Genomic DNA, 22,789 nt, shown 5'->3' with positions numbered 1-22,789 from the left:
CCAAAGGGCAAGCAGTGTTTGCAGATGGGGTGGAAGAGCCCTGGGTTGGCTGTTCTGTGCCCAGGTTAAAGATTTACCTGCGGGGGGGGGGGGGGGAGAAGGAGCAGGGAGAATGGGTCAAAGAGATAGTGTGGGGTCAACAGAACATGGGTCAGAGCTGCCGTGCTAAAGTGCAAGGCCAGAATCCAAGCCATGGCAACAAAGACACTGCTCCGAGGAAGCTCACAGCACTGGGGGCCAGCTGGCATGGGCAGGGCACTGCTCAATGGAAGCTGATAGCACTGGGAGCCAGCTGGCGTGGATAGGATATTGCTCCGAGGAAGCTGGCAGCGCTGGGGGCCAGCTGGCGTGTGTAGGGCACTGCTCTGAGGAAGCTGGCAGTGCTGAGGGCCAGCTGGCATGGGTAGGCCACTGCTGTGAGGAAGCTCGCAGCGCTGGGGGCCAGCTGGCATGGGCAGGGCACTGCTGTGAGGAAGCTCATAGCACTGGAGGCCAGCTGGCATGGGTAGGGCACTGCTCTGAGGAAGCTCGCAGCGCTGGGGGCTAGCTAGTGTGGGCTGGGAAGGCAAATCATATCCTGGGGCTGGATGTGGATCATGCCCATATCCTTGTGGCTATGCTCAGTAGCAGAAGCAGTGGCCCACGCTGACTAGCCTTGCCAGGTTCCAGTGTAACAAAGTGGAGCCAACCAAAATCAGCCAGGCTACTTCTCAGGCCGCAGGAGTCAGTCCCCCCAGCCCATATGGAGCGGGCCCCTTCCCTTCCTGCCCCACTAGGAGCTAGGCCTGTAGCATCAGTGGGGAAGCAGAAGTAAGGACACGTCTACACTACAGCCTAAAGTCAAAATTATTAAAACCGGTTTTATAAAACTGGTTTTATAAAATCGATTTTACGCGTCCACACTAGGGCACATTAATTCAGTGGTGTGCGTCCATGGTCCTAGGCTACCATCGATTTCCGGAGCGGTGCACTCTGGGTAGCTCAGTAAAAGAATGAAACCAATAACTTCGATTTCCATCCACACTAACCCTAAATCAATATAGTAATATCAATTTTAGGGTTACTCCTCTCGTTGGGGAGGAGTACAGAAATCGATTTTAAGAGCCCTTAAAATCGATTTAAAGTGCCTTGTAGTGTGGACGGGTACAGCGCTAAATCGATTTAACGCTGTAGTGTGGACCAGGGCTAAGTGGAGACCTGTCTATAAATCTCTGGGCTGGTGTCGGGATGCAAACTGATGTGGGGAAAGGGAGGTAAGCAGGGGGCAAGGGCAAAAAGGCTCAGGGGAAATGCAGTCCTGGGGTGGTTCAGCTCCATCCCCAAGGAATCCTTGCATCCCCATACTCTGCAGAGCCGCGTAGTGCTGAGACTTCACCTGTACTGCCCCAGCTGGGCTGAGGGTGTCACACTCCGCTACTGCAAAGCCAGATATACAGCCCTGGCATTGGCCGCCCCCAGGAGAGAGAGCATTTTAAAAGGGGGCAGCCAGGGTAAAACACCATGCCCAGGGCTGGGCCCACTCCCTGAAGGCCCTCTGATCACAGCCCTGCTCTGCCCATGGCAGCATGTCCCTGTGGGCCCAACATGACCACGCAGGCCCAAGGGTGGCTTAGGACCCAGATGGAGCCCATTGCCAGACCCTACACCCTGGGATTGGTGGGGCTGGATAGGAGGGGCTGGAGGAAGCTCAACTAGAACAATGCCTCCCTCTGAGCCAGGAGCTTAATTTGCTCTAAGAAAGCTTCCAATCTCCCACCAGCTCTGGGATCCTTCTCCCCTCCCCCGTTTGCCTCCTTCCCCAGCCAACGGCAGGCTGGGGGAGTGGGATGGGGCAGACTCTTCCAACCAGGGATTAAGGGGATGAGTGAAGCTTTCCAACCTATGAGAGCCTTAAGGGGCAGCATAATGGGGGCGAGCGGGGGGCTGTTTCAACCCCCAGTAAGCACAGCTGGCGTCCCGGGGGAGCCTCGGGGGCTGGGGTCTACTCCGGAACATTTCCAGGTGGTCCGTCAAACGGGATGAGGGAGGTGTACATGTGCAAGCCAGATGGGCCACGTCCCACACAGCTCTGGCGCCAGTCACCTCCAAAACCAGAGCGCTGAACCCAAACCAGGATCCAGCTCCAAAGCAGGCCCTGATTTCTATAAAGGGCCAAACCAAAACCCAGGACCGGCCCAGCCCCCCCAGGCTGCCTCAGTGTGTGTGAGATGGGGGCAGCAGTGCTGGCTCCAGTCCTTACCTCCAGAGTATCTTCTTGTGACATGGGGTGGTCCTGCAACATCCATGCCTCAGTTTCCCTCTCTTCAGGGCTCCTCAATAATTTCACAGACTGGTTTGGCTGTTGCAGTGACTTGACTCTCTGCCTAAGTCCCTAACAAAAGGTCCACCCCATCCCAGGTATACGAGGCCAAAACCAAACGCAGTTTTCACACTGGGCCTGTCTGAGAGTCTGGTTGGTCTTCACTAGCTCAGACACGCCTCTGCCTGCCCTCGGGGTTCAGCTTTTCCCCCTTCCCAGGCTCCCCTCCATCCCCCTCCCAGCTCCTTTGTGCTGGCCCCTGCTCCTTCCTCAGCAGCCATCCCCAGGCCTTCCTGCCTGGAGTCCCTGTTCCCCGGCACATCATGATACCCTGCCAGAGCCTTGCCAAACTCTGCAGCCCTCAGCAGCCTTCTCCAGGCATCTACCTTCTCTACCCCAATGGGGTGACATGATTCACCAGTCACATGACCGTCAGCATTCACCTCACCTAGGGAGGCGAGCTGGCTGGGTCACAAGTTTGCTGAGCCCCATCGCCTCTGAATAAGCCAGCCTAGAAGAATGTGCAATAACTGTGCAGTGCTATGGGGTGCCCTGCAGGGGGCAGTGTGTAATAACAGTGCAGTGCCCAGGGGTGCCATGCAGGGGGCAGAGTGTGGTAACAGGGCAGTGCTGCAGGGGACAGTATTGCAGGGTGCCCCGAAGGAGGCAGTGTGCGATAATGGTGCAGTACTGGGAGGTGCCCTGCAGGGGGAAGAGTGCAATAACAGTGCAGTGCTGTGAGGTGCCCTGAAGGGGGTGATGTGTAATAACACTGCAATACGGGGGGAAAGGGGGGAGTGCCCTGCAGGGGGCAGTGCTGCAGGGGGCACTGCTGCAGGGTGCCCTGAAAGGGGCAGTGTGCGATAACGGTACAGTACTGCGGGGTGCTCTGAAAGGGGCAGTGCTCGGGGGGCACTGTAGCCCAGTCCCCTGTTGTGATTAGGGGAGCAGTTCCAGGCATCCATCAGCAGGTGTCAGCACACACACTTCTCAGAAAAGCAGCCGGCCAAGCACTGGGGAGGAGGAGGGGAATGGGACAGAGCTCAGCCCCTGCCGAATCTGGTTCCTATTACACTGCGGTGGGGGGGGCCACCAGGGAGACTGGGAAAGGAAACAATCCAGTCTTCAGCTTCTGGAGACCGGGGCCTTGACTCATGCAGCTCAGCCTATTAACTCTTTGCTGGAGAGCGGGCAGCAGGCATTTCAGGCCCTGCCCAGGGCACCCTGGGTTGCGCCCACACTATACCAGGCAAGGCTGCCCCATCGCAGTGCAGGCGGGGTCATGGCTGGAGTAAATTGGCTGGCTGCAGCCTTTAGCTAAGCAAACACCCCAAATAAAACAGTCACCTATTTTGGAAGGGCCAGAGGGGCAATGTAGGGGGGAGCAATGAGGGGGCTCCACCTCCCCTTCCCCATCCTGTCCCTGAGTGCCCCCATCTATGCACTGCACTCACTAGCGACGGCTTTGTCCATTCTGGGAAGAGATGGTGACACCGGAGCCTTCCAGTGACAGGATTGCTGAGGCAGAGGAGGACACCTTGGGGCGGGGAGCAAGGTGTGCTGGTTTGAATCCAGCCCCAGGCGGGAACTTGGTCCTGTCTGATGGCCAGGAGCGCCACCAGGGTTTTTGGCGCCCTAGGCAGGGGTCCTTCTGTGCTCCCGGTCAGCGGCGGAAGTTCTGCAGTGGGGGGGGGTCCTTCCACGCTCCTGGGCTTCGGGGCACTTCAGTGGCAGGTCCCGGAGCGAGTGAAGGACCGCTGCAGAATTGCCGCCGAAGACCCGGAGCACGGAAGGACCCCCCGCTGCCAAATTGCCACCGAGAGCGGCAAAATGCCACCCCCCCAAATCCTGGCACTCTAGGCGACTGCCTAGGTCGCCTAAATGGAAGCCCCACCCTGCTGATGGCAGCCGTGTAAATGGGAGTCATAATCCCCACTAACTGACCCGATTGCAGGGCCGGCTTTAGGCCGATTCGCCCAATTCCTGGGAATCAGGCCCCGCGCTTTAGGTGCCTTTTAAATTTTTTTACTTACCCTGGCTGCGGTCTGCTCCGGGGTCTTCCATGGCCCCGCTCCCCTGACCAAAGCGCCGGTGGGAGCACAGCTGCCCCACAGCCCCGCTCTCTCAGCTGGAGCTCTGACCAGAGCACCGCAAGCCCCGCGGCCCGGCTGGAGCTCCGGCCGGAGCGCGACAAGCCCTGCAGCCCCGCTCTCCTGGCTGGAGCTCCGGCTGGAGTGCGGCAAGCCCCATGCCCCCGGCTGGAGCTCCGGGCCCTTTAAATAGCCCCCAGAGCCCTGGGGTAGCAGGGGGATTTGGGGGCTATTTAAAGGGCCAGGGCTCCAGCTGCCTCTGCCACCCCGGCCCTTTAAATGGCTGCCGGAGCCCCGCCGCCCCGATGCATTCCTCAGGGCTCCCACGGCTATTTAAAAGGTCCAGGGCGGGGTAGAAGCAGGGGAGCCCTGGGCCCTTTAAATAGCCCCCAGAGCCCTGGGATAGTGAGGGGCTTGGGGTCTTTTTAAAGGGCCAGGGCTCCAGCTGCCTCTGCTGCACCCCCTGCCCTGCCCTGCCCGCACCAGCCCCGCCCCCCCCGCTGCCTGCAGCCAGCTCTCCACCCCCTGCCCACAGCCAGCCCCTACCAAACCCCCTGCCCTGTCTCCAGCCAACCCCTGCCACACATCCCTGCCCGCACCAGCCCTGCACTGCCCGCCCTGCCCTGTCTCCAGCCAACCCCTGCTGCACTCGCCCTGCCTGAAGCCAGCCAGTCCGTCCCATACTCCTGTCTCCAGCCCTGCCAACTCCTGCTGCACCCCCGTGGCCCTGCCTGAAGCCAGCCCGCCCCACATTCCCCTGTCTCCAGCCAGCCCCGCACCCCTTGCCCTGCCTGCAGCCAGACCCTACCTCCAGTCAGCCCCTGCCCAGCCTCGAACCAGCCCTATGGCCACTGCTGCCCTGCAGTTCCCAAGCCGGTAACCTGCACACCTGCTTCAATGAGGGGGGAAGGAAGCAGCGGGGACCCACACATGTGCACACCCCCAGGGAGTGGCAGGGACCCACACATGTGAAACAGCAGTCATTAATAACCAATCAACAGCATATATGATGCAATGTACATAATATACAATTTTATTATTTATATAGTTATGGAAAGTAAATAATACATGGAAGAAATGGAAGGGTTTTTTTTTTTTTTAAAAACACTTTTTCTTTTTAAGTCATCCCTGCTAGGGCCCCGCTGAAAGTGTTCGAATTGGGCCCCGCACTTCCTAAAGCCGGCCCTGCCTGGTTGGCACATTGGCAGAGGGGGGCCAAGGATGGACTGGCTCAGTGGAGACCAAATGCCTTGCTCCAGTTACAGCACAGAGAAAGAGAGAGGCCAGCGATGCTACTGCCTGTGCTGTGGCTTATTTCTGGAGCTGTCTGTGGCTGTCACGGTCCAGGAATACTAGCCTGGCCTGGCCACAGCACCATACTCGCTTTTGCAGTGGGGGGGGGGAGATGCCCCTATGCCTAGGAAACGTCACGCTGCTCCCACCATACTGACAAAAAGGGTAGGCCATGCTAATGACCCTCCTGGATGCCATTTCTCCTGCCAGGGCAGAGGAGCTGAGATTTCAGCAGGTTTCTGAAAAACCACAAAGGGTTAAAGCACCCCTGGAACATGGAAATGACAGGGCTCCTCCACCCACACACCTCTCACTGTCATAGGACAAAGGGCTTGAAGTGATCTGGGCTAGACTGCATGGGGGCGGGTAGATGGGGAGAAAACACGCCCCCATCAGCCAGGGGTGCGGGTGTGGGGGGAAGAGGAGAAGAGTGATTCAGACTCTTGGCTCACAGGGGGAAGTGGAGAGCAAAGGCTCAGGTCTAACCCCTGCATCACCCCTTACCCAGGAGAGCAAATTCAGGGCCAAGAAAAGCACTAGTGAACTGTGAAGCCTCCCAGAGCAGGTCATAACTCGGCATCTCCTCCGGAGCCTGGAGCCTGCATTCTACGGGCAGTCGCAAATGAATCGGGTTTTACAGCTGGTCAAAGGAGACAGCTGAGGCCAGCTGGAACGGTTCCCCATACAGCCCCCTGTAGGTTTTCCCCATGCAGCTCTGCCAATGCTCTGAAGTCCTGTTCCACAGCCCTCCGCTAGCCCAGTCCGGGGCTCCCTGCCCCCTACAGCTCTGCTGGTGCCTCTCAGCCTGGCCTCACGGTGCTCTGTCTATCCCAGCCACAGGCCTGTTCTGAACAGACAGCTAAATGGTTGCACACTGTACAGTAGTTTTGGGGAGCAGATGCATCTCTGCTTGGTGCAACCAGTGGATCTGGTTTCCCTGGGGTGGCCAGTGAAGAGGTTGCTCAGAAGCTCTGGCTGGAAGTACCTATTGTGTGATGAATGGGGAGGGGGCTCCGGCCTGCCCATAGCAGGCACTGTCTCCACATCACACAAACCACCTCACTGGTCACCTCAGCTGGGCAGCCACAGACTGGATGCGTCACTGAAACAGCACCTGTGGGCCTCCCAGGGCAAGGTGTGTGGTGCTTGTCCTGCTCCCATCTATGCTGCACTCACTCCGGGTATGTGCCCCTCTCTGGCTTTAACCCCTTGCACCATGCATTGTAGGACAAACAGCCTACCCCTTGGGCCAGCACAGGCTCCCATTACACCCAAAACTGGGGGACTTGTGAAGACCCTCCGGTGCAGGCGCTGGAGAAGCCAGTGGAAGTCAGCCCCTGACAGACAGCAGCTGCCTCCTCCTGGCAGCCAGGGCAGGACACTAGCCCTGCTCCAGGCCCTGGGGAGGTTTCCCCATGCTGGCCTGGGCAGTGTTTGCTTTGGCTGCCCAAGCTCAGCTCCTGCCAAAGCCGGCAGCAGGAGCCATAGGAATGAGCAGTGTGGTGGCAGTGCCAGCAGGGAACACAGTGCAAGGGGCAAGGTTGGGGCACAGGCACATGCTTGGGCAGCGGGGAGGCCAGCATTGCCAAGGGGAACTGGGCTGGGAAACCTCCAGGAGGGAGAGCACATAAGCTGCTGGGCCTGCACCATGGAAACCCAGCAAAAGGAGCCCATAGCCTTCCCCATCCCCTTCCAGCCCCCCCCCCCATCCTCTCCTTTCAGCCCCCACCCAACTGGCTGCACAAACCCCTCCTTCCCCTTTCCCACTGAACACTTGCCTCAACCCCCATATAACCCCTTTCCCTCACTCTGTCCCATGGTGCTTTGGGGCATGTTGCCTGACAGCTCGGGAGTCAGGACAAAGCTCTCTGTCCCCTCCTCTCTCCCATCCCCCTTGTCTTCCTTCCCCTTCCTCCCCTCCTCTGTCCTGGAACAAGGGGGGCCATTCTTGCAAACTGCACTGGAAGGCCAGCAGCCGCATGCAAGTCAAGCCCAGCCTCCTCTTTGAAATTATTAGTAGGTAATGAGAGAAAGTGCCAGCCACTTAGCCACCCGCTCCTTACTGACCCCAGCTCCATCCCGTCCAGCCACATGCCCAAGCCTGGCAAGCTACCGGGTCCCTTCCTCATGAGGCCACCGTGCCTGCAGCTCCAGGACTTTTTCTAACAGGACTACCAAAAAGCCCTGTGGACTGTTACTCCCTGAAAAAGCACCCGAAAGCATCATGGGACACACATGCCCTGCAAAAACACACAGAAACCTAAGACACCAGGGCTGACCCTGGCAGAGAGGCACCAACAACGTGATACTGCAGCTACCTTGCCTGTGCACCTGCTGGTTGGCACACGTGAAGCAGGGTTGGGCTAGCCAAGACTTGGGTGGGTGACCACCCCACAAGCCCCAGCCGGTACAGGAAGCGGGGTGGGGCACTCTGAGCTGGTGCTGTGTTGCAGGGAGTATAAGTGGGTGCAGGGCTGGTTCTAGAGTCTCATTACTGGATCTACTTTGGGGCCCTGGATGTCACTGAAAAACAAAACAGCCCCCTGGACAGGTGTGTTAGACCACAGGGAAATCTGGGATTTTAAGCATTTACCAAAGGAAAAGTTAGCATCTGGCTATTGCTCTGCGAGTTCCATTATAGAAAGGATGCAGACTAGCATGTTCTGGTTTTTCTGACAATAATTTTGGGGCCCTAGGAAATTGCTGGGGGGGAAAATGCCCCCATACCCTTCCAGTAGCAACAGGCCTGAGTAAGGGGCTCAGTAGGGGGCACGCTCCACTCAGTTACTGCAGACCCCAACGGGAAGCTCAGGATGCTGTGTTTCAGGGAGCAGAGGGGGTTACTCAGTAGGGGGCGCTCTCCCATCAATCAATGCCACTCCCCTGGTGCTGCTGTATTTCAGGCCAGCTGTCAAAGCAAGGCCCCTCCCCTAGTGCTGGTCCCAACACAGGGTGATCATGCCTTGGGCATTGGCGGTATGGGGGGGTGGGTAGCACCCAACACGTGCACTGTTTAAGGAGAACACAAAGATGAGTGGGCAAAGACAGCCCCCCCCCCCCGGCTTCACACCATACTGAGGGGCATGAGCCCAAGGGGAAAGGAAACATCCCAGAGCAACAGGCTCCCCTTGAGCCAAGCTTCCAGCACTCAGAGCTGGGGGCCATCAGCAAGGGGGGAGCCATGTAGCTCAGTGCAGCACCCTGCAATGCATGAGCAGGGCCAGCTGTCAGAGATGGGTCTCACCTCCTGTAATTAACCCTGAACCCCCAGCTGCATGGCTTCCAGAGAAACCCCCCAGAGAGGGTCAGTCACTCACTGTCTGAGATTTCAGCCGCCCCAGCTTTCCTCCTCGCTGCTGGCCTTGAATAAGCATGCGACATTCCTGTATGCAACAAAAACACCCCTCCATATCTCCCCAATGCCTGCAGAACCCATGCTGCTAGCACACAGGGCCGCCAATAGTTTTATGGACAGCTGTTGGCATGAGGGGGCTCTGGCCACTGCTGGAGGTCAGACAAAGGGGCAGGTGTCCCATGAGGTACCAGCCTCTGTACATGGAACAATTCACAGGTTGAATGATAAATGACCTTGCTGGGGGCTGGGCTATGGAGACATGGGGCTGCCCGCTGCCCCCCATGCCCTGGAGCTGCAGGCATGACTCACGCTAGCTCCCAGCCTTAATGCCCCCTCCACAAGCTAGCCTTCCCCATAGCTGTCTTCTGCTGCCATCCCACGGGCAAAGAGACCCAGCCAGGGAGAGCGCACACCCTACAGGAGCAGGAGACCTCACGGGCAGATGTCTTCTTGCTGTGTGCCAGGAGCTAACAGAGGGCAGCTCAGTGAGCCAAGGAGAGGTGTTTGATACCATGCACGCTGGCTGTTGAGTCACACACCAGGGGCCAAGAGAAATGGCGAATTGTCAGCATTGGGGGGTGGGGGGAGGAGAGGAGGAGTATGGTCCGAACTTGACTCGGATATAGTTGCCTCCCTAGCCCAGGCACTTTGCCAGCCAAGAAGGGCCCAACTAAAAGCCCCTGGAACGCCTGTCCCAGCCTCCCCTGCAGCAGGGGTGGGGAAATGGGACTGTCTCCTTCTCTCAGGGCAAGGGGGAGCCGCGCCATAAGCAAACAGCAGCCGCCTGCTCTCTCATTCCACCTTTAATGGTGAGGTAAAGCACTATGGTTTCTCGGTGACAGAGGCAGAGCGCTGGCTCCCGGGAGGCCCCCGGCCCAGCCCCCGCCTCACTCCAGCACTGAAAGGCATATCCTCCCCCAGCCCCAGGGGGGTTTCCAGACACATACAGTAGTATGTCACATCAGGTCTTGCCTCCCAGACACTCCTCCACTCATTGCATAGCCACTCCTCTCCTTACAACAGAAGAAGGGCCCTGCCATCCCCTTGCTCCTCCACCCACTCCAAAGCCTAGAGTAGAGCTAGGGGGCACCCCACACCACCTGTACAGCTTGGCTCACGCCAAGAGGCCCCTGTCCCTCTGCTGAAGCGGGGACGGGATAAGCACCCCCCCCACACCATGGGGCCAGGCTCCGCATTGGGGCACACCGAGCAGCAGGGAAGGAGGGGAAACCTGGCTTTGGGGGATGAAGCCAGTCCAGGGCACAGCCCTTGTATTTCCACACCAGGGCAGATCTCCCCCCACTCCCTCCCAGCTGCAGGCTGCCCCCTACCCCTGCATCACTGCCCAAGAACACCCCCCACCCCACAGCTGCAGGCACTCTGCTGGCCAACGGGGAGCGCTGGAGGGGCCTCTTGCCCCCTCAGCCATGGCAGAGGGCCACCTAAAATAGATCCACTACATCGGTACTAAATGAAATACAAAAGGCTCCTGGGTTCGAAGTCTGTCTGCCCCACGGAGGGGCATGCGAAGCTCTGGCTACAAGTGCCATCTATTTCACCCATGCCCCTGCCATGTTAAGCACCAGGAGACTGCCTACTGCCATGAGGACCCCAGTAAGGGGCCAAGATAGTCCAAGTGGGCCAGGAGCCCCAGCACCAGAAGTCCCAGAATAGCACAGGTTAGGCAGGCTCCACTGTTTGTGTGCTCAGCTGCCACTCGCACGCATCCCCACGCCAGCCCTGGTAACACTGGCACCGGAAGTGGGTCCGTAGGTAGGCGGTGTCGGCAGCAGACAGCTCACCCTCCACCCACAGCATTGGCTGCTGCCTGTCTGCCTCACCCCGGTGCCGGATCTGGAAGCTGAGCGGGTTGAGGTGGAGGAAGACGTTGGCGGTGCTGTCCCGGCGCAGGCAGCGCCCCCAACCCTGGCACAGTGCCTGGCTGCAGCGCTGAGCCGCCGTGGTGACGTTGATGATATAGTGACCCAGCTCTTCCTCCAGGTAGGCCTTGATGGTCTGGCAGGTGCTCTGGGAAGGGAACGAGGGGTGAGTGAGAGCCAGAGGGCAGCTGTGGACCGACTGCCATGGCAGGCCCTGCTGGGAACCCAGGAGCAGTTCAAGCCCACCGGGGCATACCAATAGCACTGCCAGGAGCTAGCACTGTTCCTTCACATGCCTTCAGGTCCCCAGGTGCTGGCAGCACTATTGCTGCATGCAGGGGGTAGCACTTCCCTATGCCCAGGCCAAGCCAGGAGACAGAAATGCCAAGCAGGGCAGGATCAGCAGGGCCCCAAGGAGACTGGCAGCTTCCTCTGCCCCACTGATTGCACTAGGTCAGGCACCATGGGATGCTCAGAGCTCACGGGCACAGACCAGAGCATCCAGCAAGGCCACAACACGTGCTGTGTGCAGCCCTGGCTCATTCACAGCACAAGCTGCAGTAGGCAGATGCCAGCAGGGCACCAGGCCCAATCCTGTTTCAGTCTGACTCCACAGGAGGCAGGAGCAGGCCTGTTGAGAGGTGCTCCCCATGCTCAATACCAGAGCTCAAGATTGCAGGCGGATGCTTCCCTGCTGCGGGCGGAGGGGGAGTTGTCCTCCCCTGGTACCTACCTGGTTCTTGGCGTAGTCTTCCTCACCCCCGAAGATGGCACCAGCTGCCCCCAGGGCAGCGCTCTCGCCAATGGTGGAGACCAGGTCCATCTGCCAGGGAGGAATCCAGACAGGGCCAATGGTTAGGGTGGAAACTTGCAGCAGGAGGTAGGCAGGTGCAGCTCCCCAAATCAACCTGCAAACTCTAATCTCTTGCTTTCACCTGGATACTCCAGGGGCAGGAGGATCAGGATCACGTGGGAGGGCAGTGCCATAGCAGTCAACCCCCGGTTGGAGGGGTGGGGCTGAGGGTGCGTGTGTGCCCCCACACGTGCTCACACTCCAGTTGGCTGTGTCAGAGATGTGAACTCTCTGCTAGTCTCTGAGTAGGGCTAGGCCTGGCCAGGAGGCCTCCTGGGTGGTGCTAGTGCCCTGCTGTAGTGTTAGAGGCAGGTGCTTTTGGGCATGCTAACTTGCCATCTGAGGCCATTAAAGATCCAGTGTACTTTTCCTGCTACCCCCCCAAACACACCCAATTCTGCTGTCCAAATCCCAGCTCCCTACACTGCACCTCCCTGATTGCTCTCCCATCTCTTCCACAGTCCAGCTGCCTGGGGGATTCGCCATTATGTGCTCCACACTGTTGCTGGGTGCTGTGAGAACAGCTGCAGTGCTTCACTCTAGAGGGGGCTGCCTTTCTGGCACAAAGGAGAGCAGTCCTAGCCTCCCCCCTTTCAGTCCATGAAGCAGCTAGGAGTGAAAGGTTGCCAGTTACCTGAGGCCTGGTCCACACTATAGCGTTAAATTGATTTAACCCTGTAACCGTCCACACTAGAAGGCACTTTAAATCGATTTTAAGGGCTCTTAAAATCGATTTCTGTACTCCTCCCCAACGAGAGGAGTAACCCTAAAATCGATATTACTATATCGATTTAGGGTTAGTGTGGACGGAAATCGAAGTTATTGGTCTCATTCTTTTACTGAGCTACCCAGAGTGCACCGCTCCGGAAATCGATGGTTGCCTAGAACCATGGACGCACACCACCGAATTAATGTGCCCTTGTGTGGACGCGTAAAATCGATTTTATAAAACCAGTTTTATAAAACCGGTTTTAATAATTTCGATTTTATGCTGTAGTGTAGACGTGGCCTGAGATATGAGATATCCCAGGGCTGAACCCAGCCTAGTGGCACACACTTTGTGAAGCGGTGGAGGTGGAGCCCCACTCCATGCTCCTCACATTCCTGCCCATCCCTTCCTTGCCCCAGGATAGCATGCATGTTCTTGGGCTGGGCCTAGCCACCAGGGCTGCTGAGACAGCAGGTGGCCTGATGGAACAAGCACTGACAGTCAGGCAGGAGGGAGCCACCAGCAGCTAGGGAGCTGCACTGAGAGTGCCAGAGGTGGGAGGCAGGGCCTGTGTGAAGCTCAGCTCCTGCCTGGGATCGGGGTGGGCAGCTTCAGGATTAGCTTGTCTAGCAAGTGGGTCTGGTGGAGCTACTGAGAACCAGACTCTGAGCAGTCATCCCACACATGGCCTTGCCCACATATCTGGCTGCTGCAGCCTCCTGAGATCCCAGGCCTGGGCTCCCTGCACACAGCTCTGCCAGTGCCCCTCAATCCCAACCCACAGCCCCTGCTATCCCTGCCCCAGGCTCACCCCACACAGCCCTGACAATGTCCCTCAATCCTGACCTACAGCAGCCCCCTGCTATCCTAGTCTCATAAAGGGGTTGTAGCCTATTAAAGTCCCTTCACGTCACATTAATCCAAACAGAGCCAGCTCTTCAGCACTGAGACATTAGTGCATGGGGTTCTCAACAAAAGTTTTGGTGGCTTCGGAGTGTGACCACCAACTCTTGCTAGTGCCAGACTGACACTTTTTCCTAAAATACTTAATTAACTTGAGGAAAAAGAAAAAATAACCACATACACATAGATGTGGATTTTTGGTACAGACAATAAAAATAGTGCTGTGAAAAGTGATATTTGTATGTTGGTTAATATCACTTTCCACAGCACACCTGGTAGCTAGCTGGGAGGCTGTGATAGGTCTGCTGGGAAAAGTGATACCTGCATGTTTGTTAATATCACTATTCTCAGCAAGCCCCAGGACAAATTAAGCCCTGGATGGGGATGGGGTGGGGGGTCAGAGGAGGAGGTAGTGAGGGCCTGAGGCCATGGATGCAGGGCCAGGGGAGACAGCAAGGGCCCAAAGCAAATGGAGGAAGGGGGTGGTGAGCCTGCACAGCTGGAGCCGGGGTTCAGTGCCCATGGCTGCGTGGGTCAGAGCCAGGGGCTGTGCAGCTGAAGCTGGGGATCGGAGCCTGCTGCCGCACAGCAGGGGCTAGAGGTCAGCACCAAGGGTCGGCTCTGCAGCTGGAATCCGGGACCAGAGCCCAAAGCCGGGGCCAAATGGCCAAAGCCGAGGGTTGGCACATGCAGTCCCATGGCCAGGTTCCTGAAGACCCACCACTGGAGCCTGCTGCTCAACTACCCGAGGGCTGAAGTCTGAGCCCTACCACCTGCTATCAAGTGGGGTTGAGAACTCACCTTGCTCTTGCAGCATTGTACCCCACCTGTCTCCAGAGGCAGTGCAGGGCACCGCATCCAGGCAGAGCCGTCCAGAAGATTCAGGACCCCCCACGCCGCAGAATTGCTGCCAAAGACCCAGCACTTCGGCGGCAGGTCCCGGAGCGAAAGGACCCCCTGCCACCGAATTGCTGAAGACCAGGAGCGGAAGAAGCTCCGGGGGCCTGGGCCCTGCAAGAGTTTACTGGGGCCCCTGGAGCAAGTGAAGGACCCTGCTCCAAGGGCCATGAAAAACTCTCGTGGGAACCCCTTCAGGGCCCAGGGCAAATTGCCCCACTTGCCCCCTCCCCGGGTGGCCCTGCATCCAGAAGCAACAGGTAGGGAGGGGGGGAAAAAGAGGTTGATTTTCCCTCCCCCACTGCCCAGGAGGCTGTTGTGGCCACATGAAAAGTCCCTGGTGGCTGCACGTGGCCACATTTGAGAAATGCTGGACTTGTGGATTTCAGAGCAACATTGTGCTGGAGGGGACCCCGAGAAGCCATCAAGTCCAGTCCCCCGCGCTGAGGCAGGACCAAGTAACCCTAGACCAGCCCTGACAGAGGTTTGTCTGACTTGTTCTTAAAAACCTCCAGTGACAGGGATTCCACAACCTCCCTTGGAGGCTATTAGTCTTTGTCCTACTGTCAGTGGCTATGGAGAACACTCAAGCACCATCCTCTTCATAAGAGCCCTTAACATATTTGAAGACTGGTATCAGGTTTCCCCCTACCCCCAGTCTTCTCAAGACTAAACACGCCTCAATTTTTTAATCTGCCCTCACAGATCAGGTTGAGAATGGCCATCAGCCAGCTGCCCTGCTCCATGCCAGTGCTACGCCTAAGCTATCACTAGGGCATTTGCCAAACACCAGCATCCAGTGTCTCATAATAAACCCTCTCATTGCCTCCATGAGAGGCACATTACAGAAATGAAAACTGAGGGACAGGAGAGGATTTATTCAAGGTCAGAAAATTTAAGAACCAGCATTGAGAATAGAACCCAGGAGTCCTGGCTCGCAGTCTCTTCTTCTAGCCACTCGACCCCACTCTGCAGCCACAGCCAGGAATAGAACCCAGGAGTCCTGGTATCCAGTTCCCACTCTAACCATTAGAGCATCTGGTCCTTCCTCCCCTGCACACAAGATCAGGCCTGTCCACTAAGAGGGGAGCTGCACTCTAGCAACAATGTATATACACCACAGATAGAAGCAGCCTGCCACCCACAGAGACCCCACTCCCATCCCACCTCCCTCCAGGACCTCTCCACCCCCCGGAGCGCTTCCAGTGGGAACTGCACTCAGCAGGACACATAAGGAAGCATTAGGCATGTGCTGCCCTGGCAGACAGTGGAAAAGGAGAACACAAACACCAAGAGTGTGTGTGTGTGGGGGGGGGATCTGCCCAGCTGGGGTCACTTGTGTCCTCCCACTCATCTCCACCCCCTCAAAATGCCCAGAAGGCCAGGGTGGAAAAGCCCTCCTCCCATGCAGCTAGGAGCCACCCAGCTGGGCAGGACAGCATGGGGACCCTGAGAACCTCTGACTCCCAGCCCGCCCCAGAGAGATGGCTTAGCATGGCTGGGGCTGCAAGCAGCTGGCTGTGTGCAGGGCCCCCTGGACTTCTACTCAGTCACTGACAGGGGGCGCTGCGCACAGCAGAGCTGGCATGCTGGGCACTATAGATGGACTAATGGGTGCAGCCACTGGGGTCCCCGTGGTGCTTTGGGCCTCAGTGGCCCTTTCAGCCCCATCTCAGCAGCCAAACATCCCGCAGAGCCTCTGTCCTGAGAGGTGTCCCACGGGGCTTGGCTCAGCTTCCTCCCCCTGTGCCTGCAGGGTGGGAGCACAGAGTGGAGTAGGTCTCAGACCTGAGCCCATTCACATGGGCTCTCTGTTACAAGGGGGCCCTTTATACTAAATGGCTGGGAGACCCCACATCCCCCATGCTACATCCTCAGTCAGAAAATGAGATTCTGTTGCCTTCTACCCCTGCACCATTGCTGCCAGGGAGCTGGGTGCCTGCCTTGCCCACCCACCACCAGCTAGCACCCGAGGCTCCTCCATGCTCTACTGGAGGAGCTTACCCAGGGCATAGCTTTGCCCCATCAGCAGGGAGGTTGATGGACCTGCTCTCCTGGCCCACAGAGCCCACGCTCAATTCCCATATAGGGCTAGCAACATGAAGTTGCCCAGATCTCACACTCCCCCTCTGTCACCCCACCAGCATGACTTGGAGCCCCACCTAGGACAATGGGGCACCCTCCTGTGGCAGATACTGGCCTCTGCCTGCCCGCTCACAACTCGAACACACCCCTGCCCCACAGGGAGAGATTGCCATGGCCTCTTACTCAAGAATGGCTTAATGTATCTGCAGACCCTGCCACTAAGTGCCAGGCATGCATGGGCCAGAACAATGGTACCAGCACCACCTTCTCACTCCTGCCTTTTCTCTCCCCACCACAGCCACCTTCCTGCCCATCATGCTGCCTCCACAGGCCCTTGTGGGGACAGTCACACCCCAGGGCACCAGGAAACAGACTTCCCAATGGAGATGCTTGGCACCACAGAGGGCATCCTGTGGCAGCATGGACCTTCTACACTGGGCAAGGGGGAGTCGGCTAATGGGGGCATAGTACAGGATGTGATCATTACAGACTCTGCACCCCACCACAGCTCCCTATGGCTCCCCCAACATGGGACCTTTCCCCCATGCCGCACCTGGGGTCCAGGAGCTCAGGCACCAGATTTTTAGCTGAGCTCTTGAGAAAATCTGGCTCTAGGTGATTTGCCCATGCTCAGGAAGGAGGGCTAGGAACAGAACCCAGGAGTCCTAGCTCTTGAAGCCATGCTCTTCTTCCAGCTGCCTCCTGAAGCTGGGCCCCACGGGACAGGATCCAGAAAGAGGAAGTCATGGCTGTCAATGTGCAGTTAGCCTGCACAGCAGCAGGGCCACAGCTCCCATTTCAACAGCTGCACTGGGGCATGGTAAGCTCAGGAACTCATCCTCAGCCATGGCAACACTGGACAGGACCAGGGAGCTGGAATGCAATCTCACAGACCCACCTGGCTAACACAGGAAGATTCCCTCCACCCCCTCTCCACTGCCCATCCTTCTCTCCTCCACCCCAGCCTGCCAGGAAGGCCACTGAGCTGCCCTGTCTCAGCTCCCTTGGCTACCACCATGCAAGAGCTCTATGCCCAGGCAGCACAAGCAACAGGGCCGCTGGCAAGTCAGCTCAGATGCAGAGGGGCAAGCGGGACTGGGACCCTGCTCTACCCCATAAAGCACCAGCAGGGCTCCAGGGGTTATTTAAAGGGCTGGGACTCCTGCTGCCTCTACTGCCCTGGGCCCTTTAAATAACCACCACTGCTCCAGCAGCTATTTAAAGGGCCCAGAGTGCTAGAGGCAGGGGACCCCTGGGCCCTTCAAATAGCCCCCGGAGCCCTGCTGCCAAAGCCCTGGGATAGCAGCGGCAGCCAGGGGCTCCGGCAGCACTTTAAAGGGCCCGGGTAGGTAGCAGCAGCCAAGCCCTGGGCCCTTTAAACTGCTGCTGGAGCCCCCAGCTGCTGCTGCTACCCCACTAGGGGAGGGGGAGGCCACTTACTAGTACAGAGTAGGCTGGGGCTGGCTCTGATGCCCCCCCCATCCCTGCCCCTTCTGGGGGCCAGAGCTGGCCCCAACCCAGCCCAGCCCCACACCAGTAAATCCCTATTTCTACTTTCACCCCTGGTTCTAGCCCCAACGTCTCTGGCAGAAATGGGTCTATCCCTGGGGCGCGGGCACTGCCTTACACTGCTCAGGACGTCCAGCTTACGGCTGTAGGTAGGCCTGGTGTAGACGAAGACTGGCAGCGAGTAACCATCATGGTGCTGGTGGGAGATCCGCAAGGCCTCCATGACCCGCGAGCGCACAAACTTGCGGCCGTTCTCAGAGGAGGCCAGGACCTGGTCTAGGTAGATGGAGGGGTAGAGGGCTGTGCTCTCCTTCCAGAGCCAGGACAGCCGGTCATTGCGTGTCTTCTCCACGTCAGGGCAGCGGCCCGTGTAGCTGTCTGGATTCTTGCTGTACTCATGGTTGTAGCAGTCCGGGAAGAGGTAGTAACCCCACAGCTGCTTGGGCCGGTAGCTCTTGGCATGCCGCAGGGTGTGAAGCATGAATCTCCGGGCCGAGCTCTCAAACTCGTACTGGGCCTCCTTGTTCACCATGTCCTCCTGCCAGTCAGGGTGCTGCGACAGCACCAGCTTGCGGGAGTTCTTGCGGTAGATGTCTTTGTTCTGCCAGTTGCGGATCCAGATGGGCCGCCATTCCTCCCAGACAATGACAGTCAGCCCTTCCTTGGCCTCTGAGCGGATGTAATGGCGGATTCCATCCTGGAGCCAGTCCAGGTGCTCCCGTAGGCTGCTGTTTTGGGGAACACCCCCATTCACAGCCACCTGCTGCTTATCGTAGTAGGGGTAGAGGCCCAGGCGCTCCTTGTAGAAGATGGTGAGGTTCTGGTCTACAAAGCCCTCATTGGGCGAGGCATTCAGGTCAAAGAGGCTGAAGTCCAGCTGGACCTGGAAGCGGGGCTTGCAGTCCTGGGTGGGGGCATTCCAGGCCACAATGAAGGGCTTCCAGGTGAAAAGGGGGGCAAAGGTTGGCTTCCCATCCTGCCCACGGCCACCGGTGACAGCAAGGATCAGGAGCCATGGCACTGCCAGCACAGAGCCTTCCCGCATTCTCTCACTGGGCTGCTCGGTCACAGGATGGCTTCAGGTCACAGCCTGCAGGGGAACAGGGCTGTAAGAGGGTAGAGCAAAAGGCACTCCCCCACCCCGCTAGCAGTAGAGCTTTGCAAGCTTCTCCCAGTTCTGCCAATGCCCCAAAGCCCCCCTACTATCTCAACCCCACAAATCCAGCTTTGCCAATGCCCCTCCAATCCATTGAGGTACTCAAATGGTCTGCCACTGGCCCCCATGTGAGCACCTCACAAACATCAGTGCATCTCTTCTCTGAACTAGGGAGAATACTTTTCCACACTGCTGAAGGGAAACTGAGGCACAGAGCTCAAGTGACTGACCTGAGGCCATACAGGATGACTGCAGTGGAGCTGGGAACTGAACCAAGATCTCCTGCATTGCAGACTATCATCTCAGACCCCAGATCAGCCTTCCTGCCCTGCTATGCCAAGGCACTTCAGTCCTGACCTGCTGCAACCCACCTGAGCCCAGTATGACTTGATGGTGTTATTGAAATGTTGGGTCCGCCTAGCTGAGAGCCAATGACAGCCAGACAGAGATAAGGAAAGGTTGCTTTATTCTGCGGAAAAAAGGAGTTCTCTACCTTGGTACAAAAATACTCTACTCCATACAAAAAACTGGAATCTTTTATACACACACACACACACACACACACACACACACACTCTTCGGTCATGTTAGCATTTGATTGGTGATTAGCAAACCTGGCACTTCTGGAATCTGCTCAGCAAAAACCAGCTTAGGACCAGCTTCAACTGTCTCAAGACTGATAAGGGAAGACAGTTCAAAAGTTCAGACTACTATGTCCATGAGGCGTCCAATTTCCCCTAATGGTTGCCAGCTATTATAAAACCACTAGCTGTTAAGGGGTTACTGCTGACTGTCACAGTCCCCACTTCGGGCCTGATAATCCGAATTGTCAGGCCCGTTACACAATTTGTGATCAAGCTGGAGGGAGAAATATTGTGTTTTCCTACAGACAGCAGAGCCCTTAGTAACAGCACTACACAAACATTTTGCACATTTCAACATTACCCAAATGACACATAGAAAGAAAAAAAGAAAAGAATCCATTTGACAATTTTACAGAAAAGGCCAGTAAACCATGACCCAAGGTCTGGGAGAAAGTCCTCAAAATTAAGGGTATGATCAAGAGATACAGTGTGGAAAATAACAGCTGTATCCTTGATGGCCTGCAAATCCTCCTCAATTAAATCAGAGTGATTACTATAAAAACAACATCTTTCCCCAATGCCAGCACAGGCCCCCCCACTTCAGCATTCATGGCAGCTAGCACACGCCTATTTTGCAGTGTTACTTCTGCTATGTCATCAATTTCTCGTTGTAACTTTTGGAACACATCCAAGTAAGCATTAGCTGCTTTTTCAAGTTCTGCAGAAATGTTTACCACAGCCCTTTCCAGCTCCGCCACCCCCAGTCCCGGAATTAGCCCCCGTATAAAGGAATGAAATCCCGTTTGCCTGATTACTAGGGGGTTTTCGGCACGTTTAACCCGAGCCCCTTTCAAGGGTGTGAAGAGCTTGTGAGAATAAGTCCCCAGGTTGAGGATTTGGCGCGAGACCAGTGTATTGTTTACTTGAACGTCTGGTAATGCTCTGGCCACACTACACTGGCCATGCCAACCTGGCGGGAGAGCTTTATAAGCATTATGGCCACAAATGAGTTGATTGATCGGCCAATAGATCAAGAGCTGCGGCCGTTTGGTTAGTTATCTCCAAAACAGCCTGTAACCTGATTATCCGATTTAAATTATAAATAGGCTTTCTGGCCCCTGATATTAATTCATTTGGGTTCCAAGTCGCTGGACCATAATGTTTTATAATTCGTTCAGGGGGCCATTTCTGAGCTTCCCATGTTTGGGAGCTTCCGGCAGCTAGGGTGGAGTCTACGAATCGTTTTTTATAACTAAATTATCATATACTTTAATTTAATAAAGTGCTTTCCCACCAAACATTGCCAGGCCCAAGCTGTTACTAAAGCTTTACTGCAAAAAATCATTCCTCAATATCACCTCCCAAAGGTTATCAATTCAAATCAAAAAAGTCATTTCCTGTCAAAGGTAACCCAACAAATATCCCAAGCTTTTGGTATACAATAAAAATTGCATACCTCATAAAAACCTCAAAGCTCTGGGCAAGTAAAAAAAATAAATCAAACTTTAAAAAAAAAAAAACTCTTACTAAATTATGTATAAAGTCTAAATTAAAGTAGCTAAATGCTTTACCCTTGGCCTTAACTAAAATTCGAAGGGCTCCACAAAAAAAAATTAAAATTATCACCCTTCAAATTGGTTTTTGGCTTTCCCCCTCGTGTTCTTATTCCAAAATTGAAAAAAAATGTAACTTGAAAGGTAAAAAAAAATGTTTTATAAAAACAGGTTTCTGTTCTACAAACTGTCTTGTCCCAATTGCATCGCTACGCAGCAGCCTTCCAGTCTCTTCCATTAAACCAACCTGTACATCCGTTCCAAATTGGTAACCAGGTTCTTGTTAAAAAATAAGAACATAATCCTATAACAGCACGGTAAAACGGCCCATACACAGTCTCGCTCATCAGCCAGGCTGCAGTTAAACTCCTTGAAAACAGTAAACAAACACATCACACACGGGTAAAACGGTACGTAAACCCCGCTTTAAAAACTAATCCAGTAAAAAACACCAGCCCTTTGCCCTCCCCGGCACCAAAAGCCCAAGAAGGCACAGGCAAAACCTCTAACAACTAAACCAGCCCTCTGTCCGCCCCGGCTCCGGAGGCCCGGGGTGGCACAGGTAAAATCTCTACCTAAAAATATCAAAAACTCAAACTAAAAAACTCTTTAAAAAAAAATAAAGCAATCAGTAATATTTCTGTTTCTGTACTTTCATTATAATTATGGTTAAAAAACAGGTTTACGCAATTAAAAAAAATTATAGCAAATTCCTTTCATCTTAGCAACTGTTGGGTATGTAAAAAACCAAAAAAATTAAATAAATGGCCTTGGGTAGCCCAGCCAGTGCAACCCAAGTGGTAAATTAGTAACTTAAGTATAGTGCATAATAAAACAAAAATATAAACAGCAAATAGTAGTCCCTGGCGGCTCTATTCCTCCCCAATAGGCTTCTTGTGTCTTAATCAAACAAAACAAAAAAAGTATATTTAAAAACAAGTAAGTGTAAGTGAACCCTAGCCCTCAAATTTAATTGTTACCAAACCCACTGCCACCCGTACAACTGATCTAAATATCAAAAAAAATAAAACCATACACATGTAAAACTTAATAATAGCTGGGTAAAATGTTCCTACCAACATCATACAGGTGCAGGTTGCAGGGCGGTAAAACAAAATAAAATTTTTAATGCCCTCTTTTTAAGTTGCCAACAAAATAATACCACAAGCAAAAAGCACGTAGTACGGTGGTTTCAGTGGGCATGGCAGCACCATAATGGCACCCATACCCACTTTAAACACTTTTGGTCTAGTACTAACAACCCAAAGTGGGGCGGTAATTGTATTTAAAAAACAGGGGCTGGGGCATAACAATGTAAATATTGCGCTTCCAACAGCTCACACGCCATAGTAGGGGGGCCCTTAGGGTCAAAAAATTACTTGTATTATAAAAAACCATTAAACCCCAAAACCTAAAATGGCCCTTTTGCTAATAAAACCTGGGCCCTAAAAGGCCATTACTAAATTTGTGGGCAATATGCCTACCAAAGATTGCCTCCAAATTAGTCAAAAGTATGTTACGTTAAATATATTAGGCCCTTGTTCTTTTTATTACCTCAAACGCAAAAAAATAAATTAAAAATTAAAGTATATAATAATTTAGTTAAAAAAAAAACAATTCGTA

General features: G+C 55.2%; 2 protein-coding genes across 6 annotated transcripts in view; both read right to left on the bottom strand.

Annotated features, from left to right (window-relative positions):
• Positions 1-10,381: 10,381 nt before the first annotated feature.
• LOC127053641 (hyaluronidase-2-like) overlaps positions 10,382-22,789 on the bottom strand; it is a 46,009-nt gene continuing 33,601 nt past the window's right edge. For all 3 annotated transcript variants that reach the window (XM_050958711.1, XM_050958712.1, XM_050958713.1), the window contains exon 5: positions 10,382-10,479. The gene's annotated coding sequence lies outside the window, so the exon portion shown is untranslated. The remainder of the gene's footprint in view (positions 10,480-22,789) is intronic.
• Positions 10,475-22,789, bottom strand: part of LOC127053643 (hyaluronidase-2-like) — a 45,913-nt gene continuing 33,598 nt past the window's right edge. For 2 of the 3 annotated variants that reach the window (XM_050958715.1, XM_050958716.1), the window contains exons 2-4: positions 17,992-18,963; positions 11,651-11,740; positions 10,475-11,065 (exon numbers count right to left, since the gene is read on the bottom strand). In XM_050958715.1, coding sequence (XP_050814672.1) covers positions 10,718-11,065; positions 11,651-11,740; positions 17,992-18,918 — 1,365 coding nt within the window. In that variant the 5' untranslated portion in view covers positions 18,919-18,963 and the 3' untranslated portion in view covers positions 10,475-10,717. Of the gene's footprint in view, positions 11,066-11,650; positions 11,741-17,991; positions 18,964-19,400; positions 19,608-22,789 lie in introns of those variants that run through there. The other variant, XM_050958717.1, reaches the window with a different exon arrangement.

Source organism: Gopherus flavomarginatus, chromosome 6 (assembly GCF_025201925.1).
Source record: "Gopherus flavomarginatus isolate rGopFla2 chromosome 6, rGopFla2.mat.asm, whole genome shotgun sequence".
Taxonomy (NCBI): domain Eukaryota; kingdom Metazoa; phylum Chordata; order Testudines; family Testudinidae; genus Gopherus; species Gopherus flavomarginatus.
Note: the sequence above shows the minus strand (reverse complement) of the source record. Positions and strands in the feature narration are given on the sequence as shown.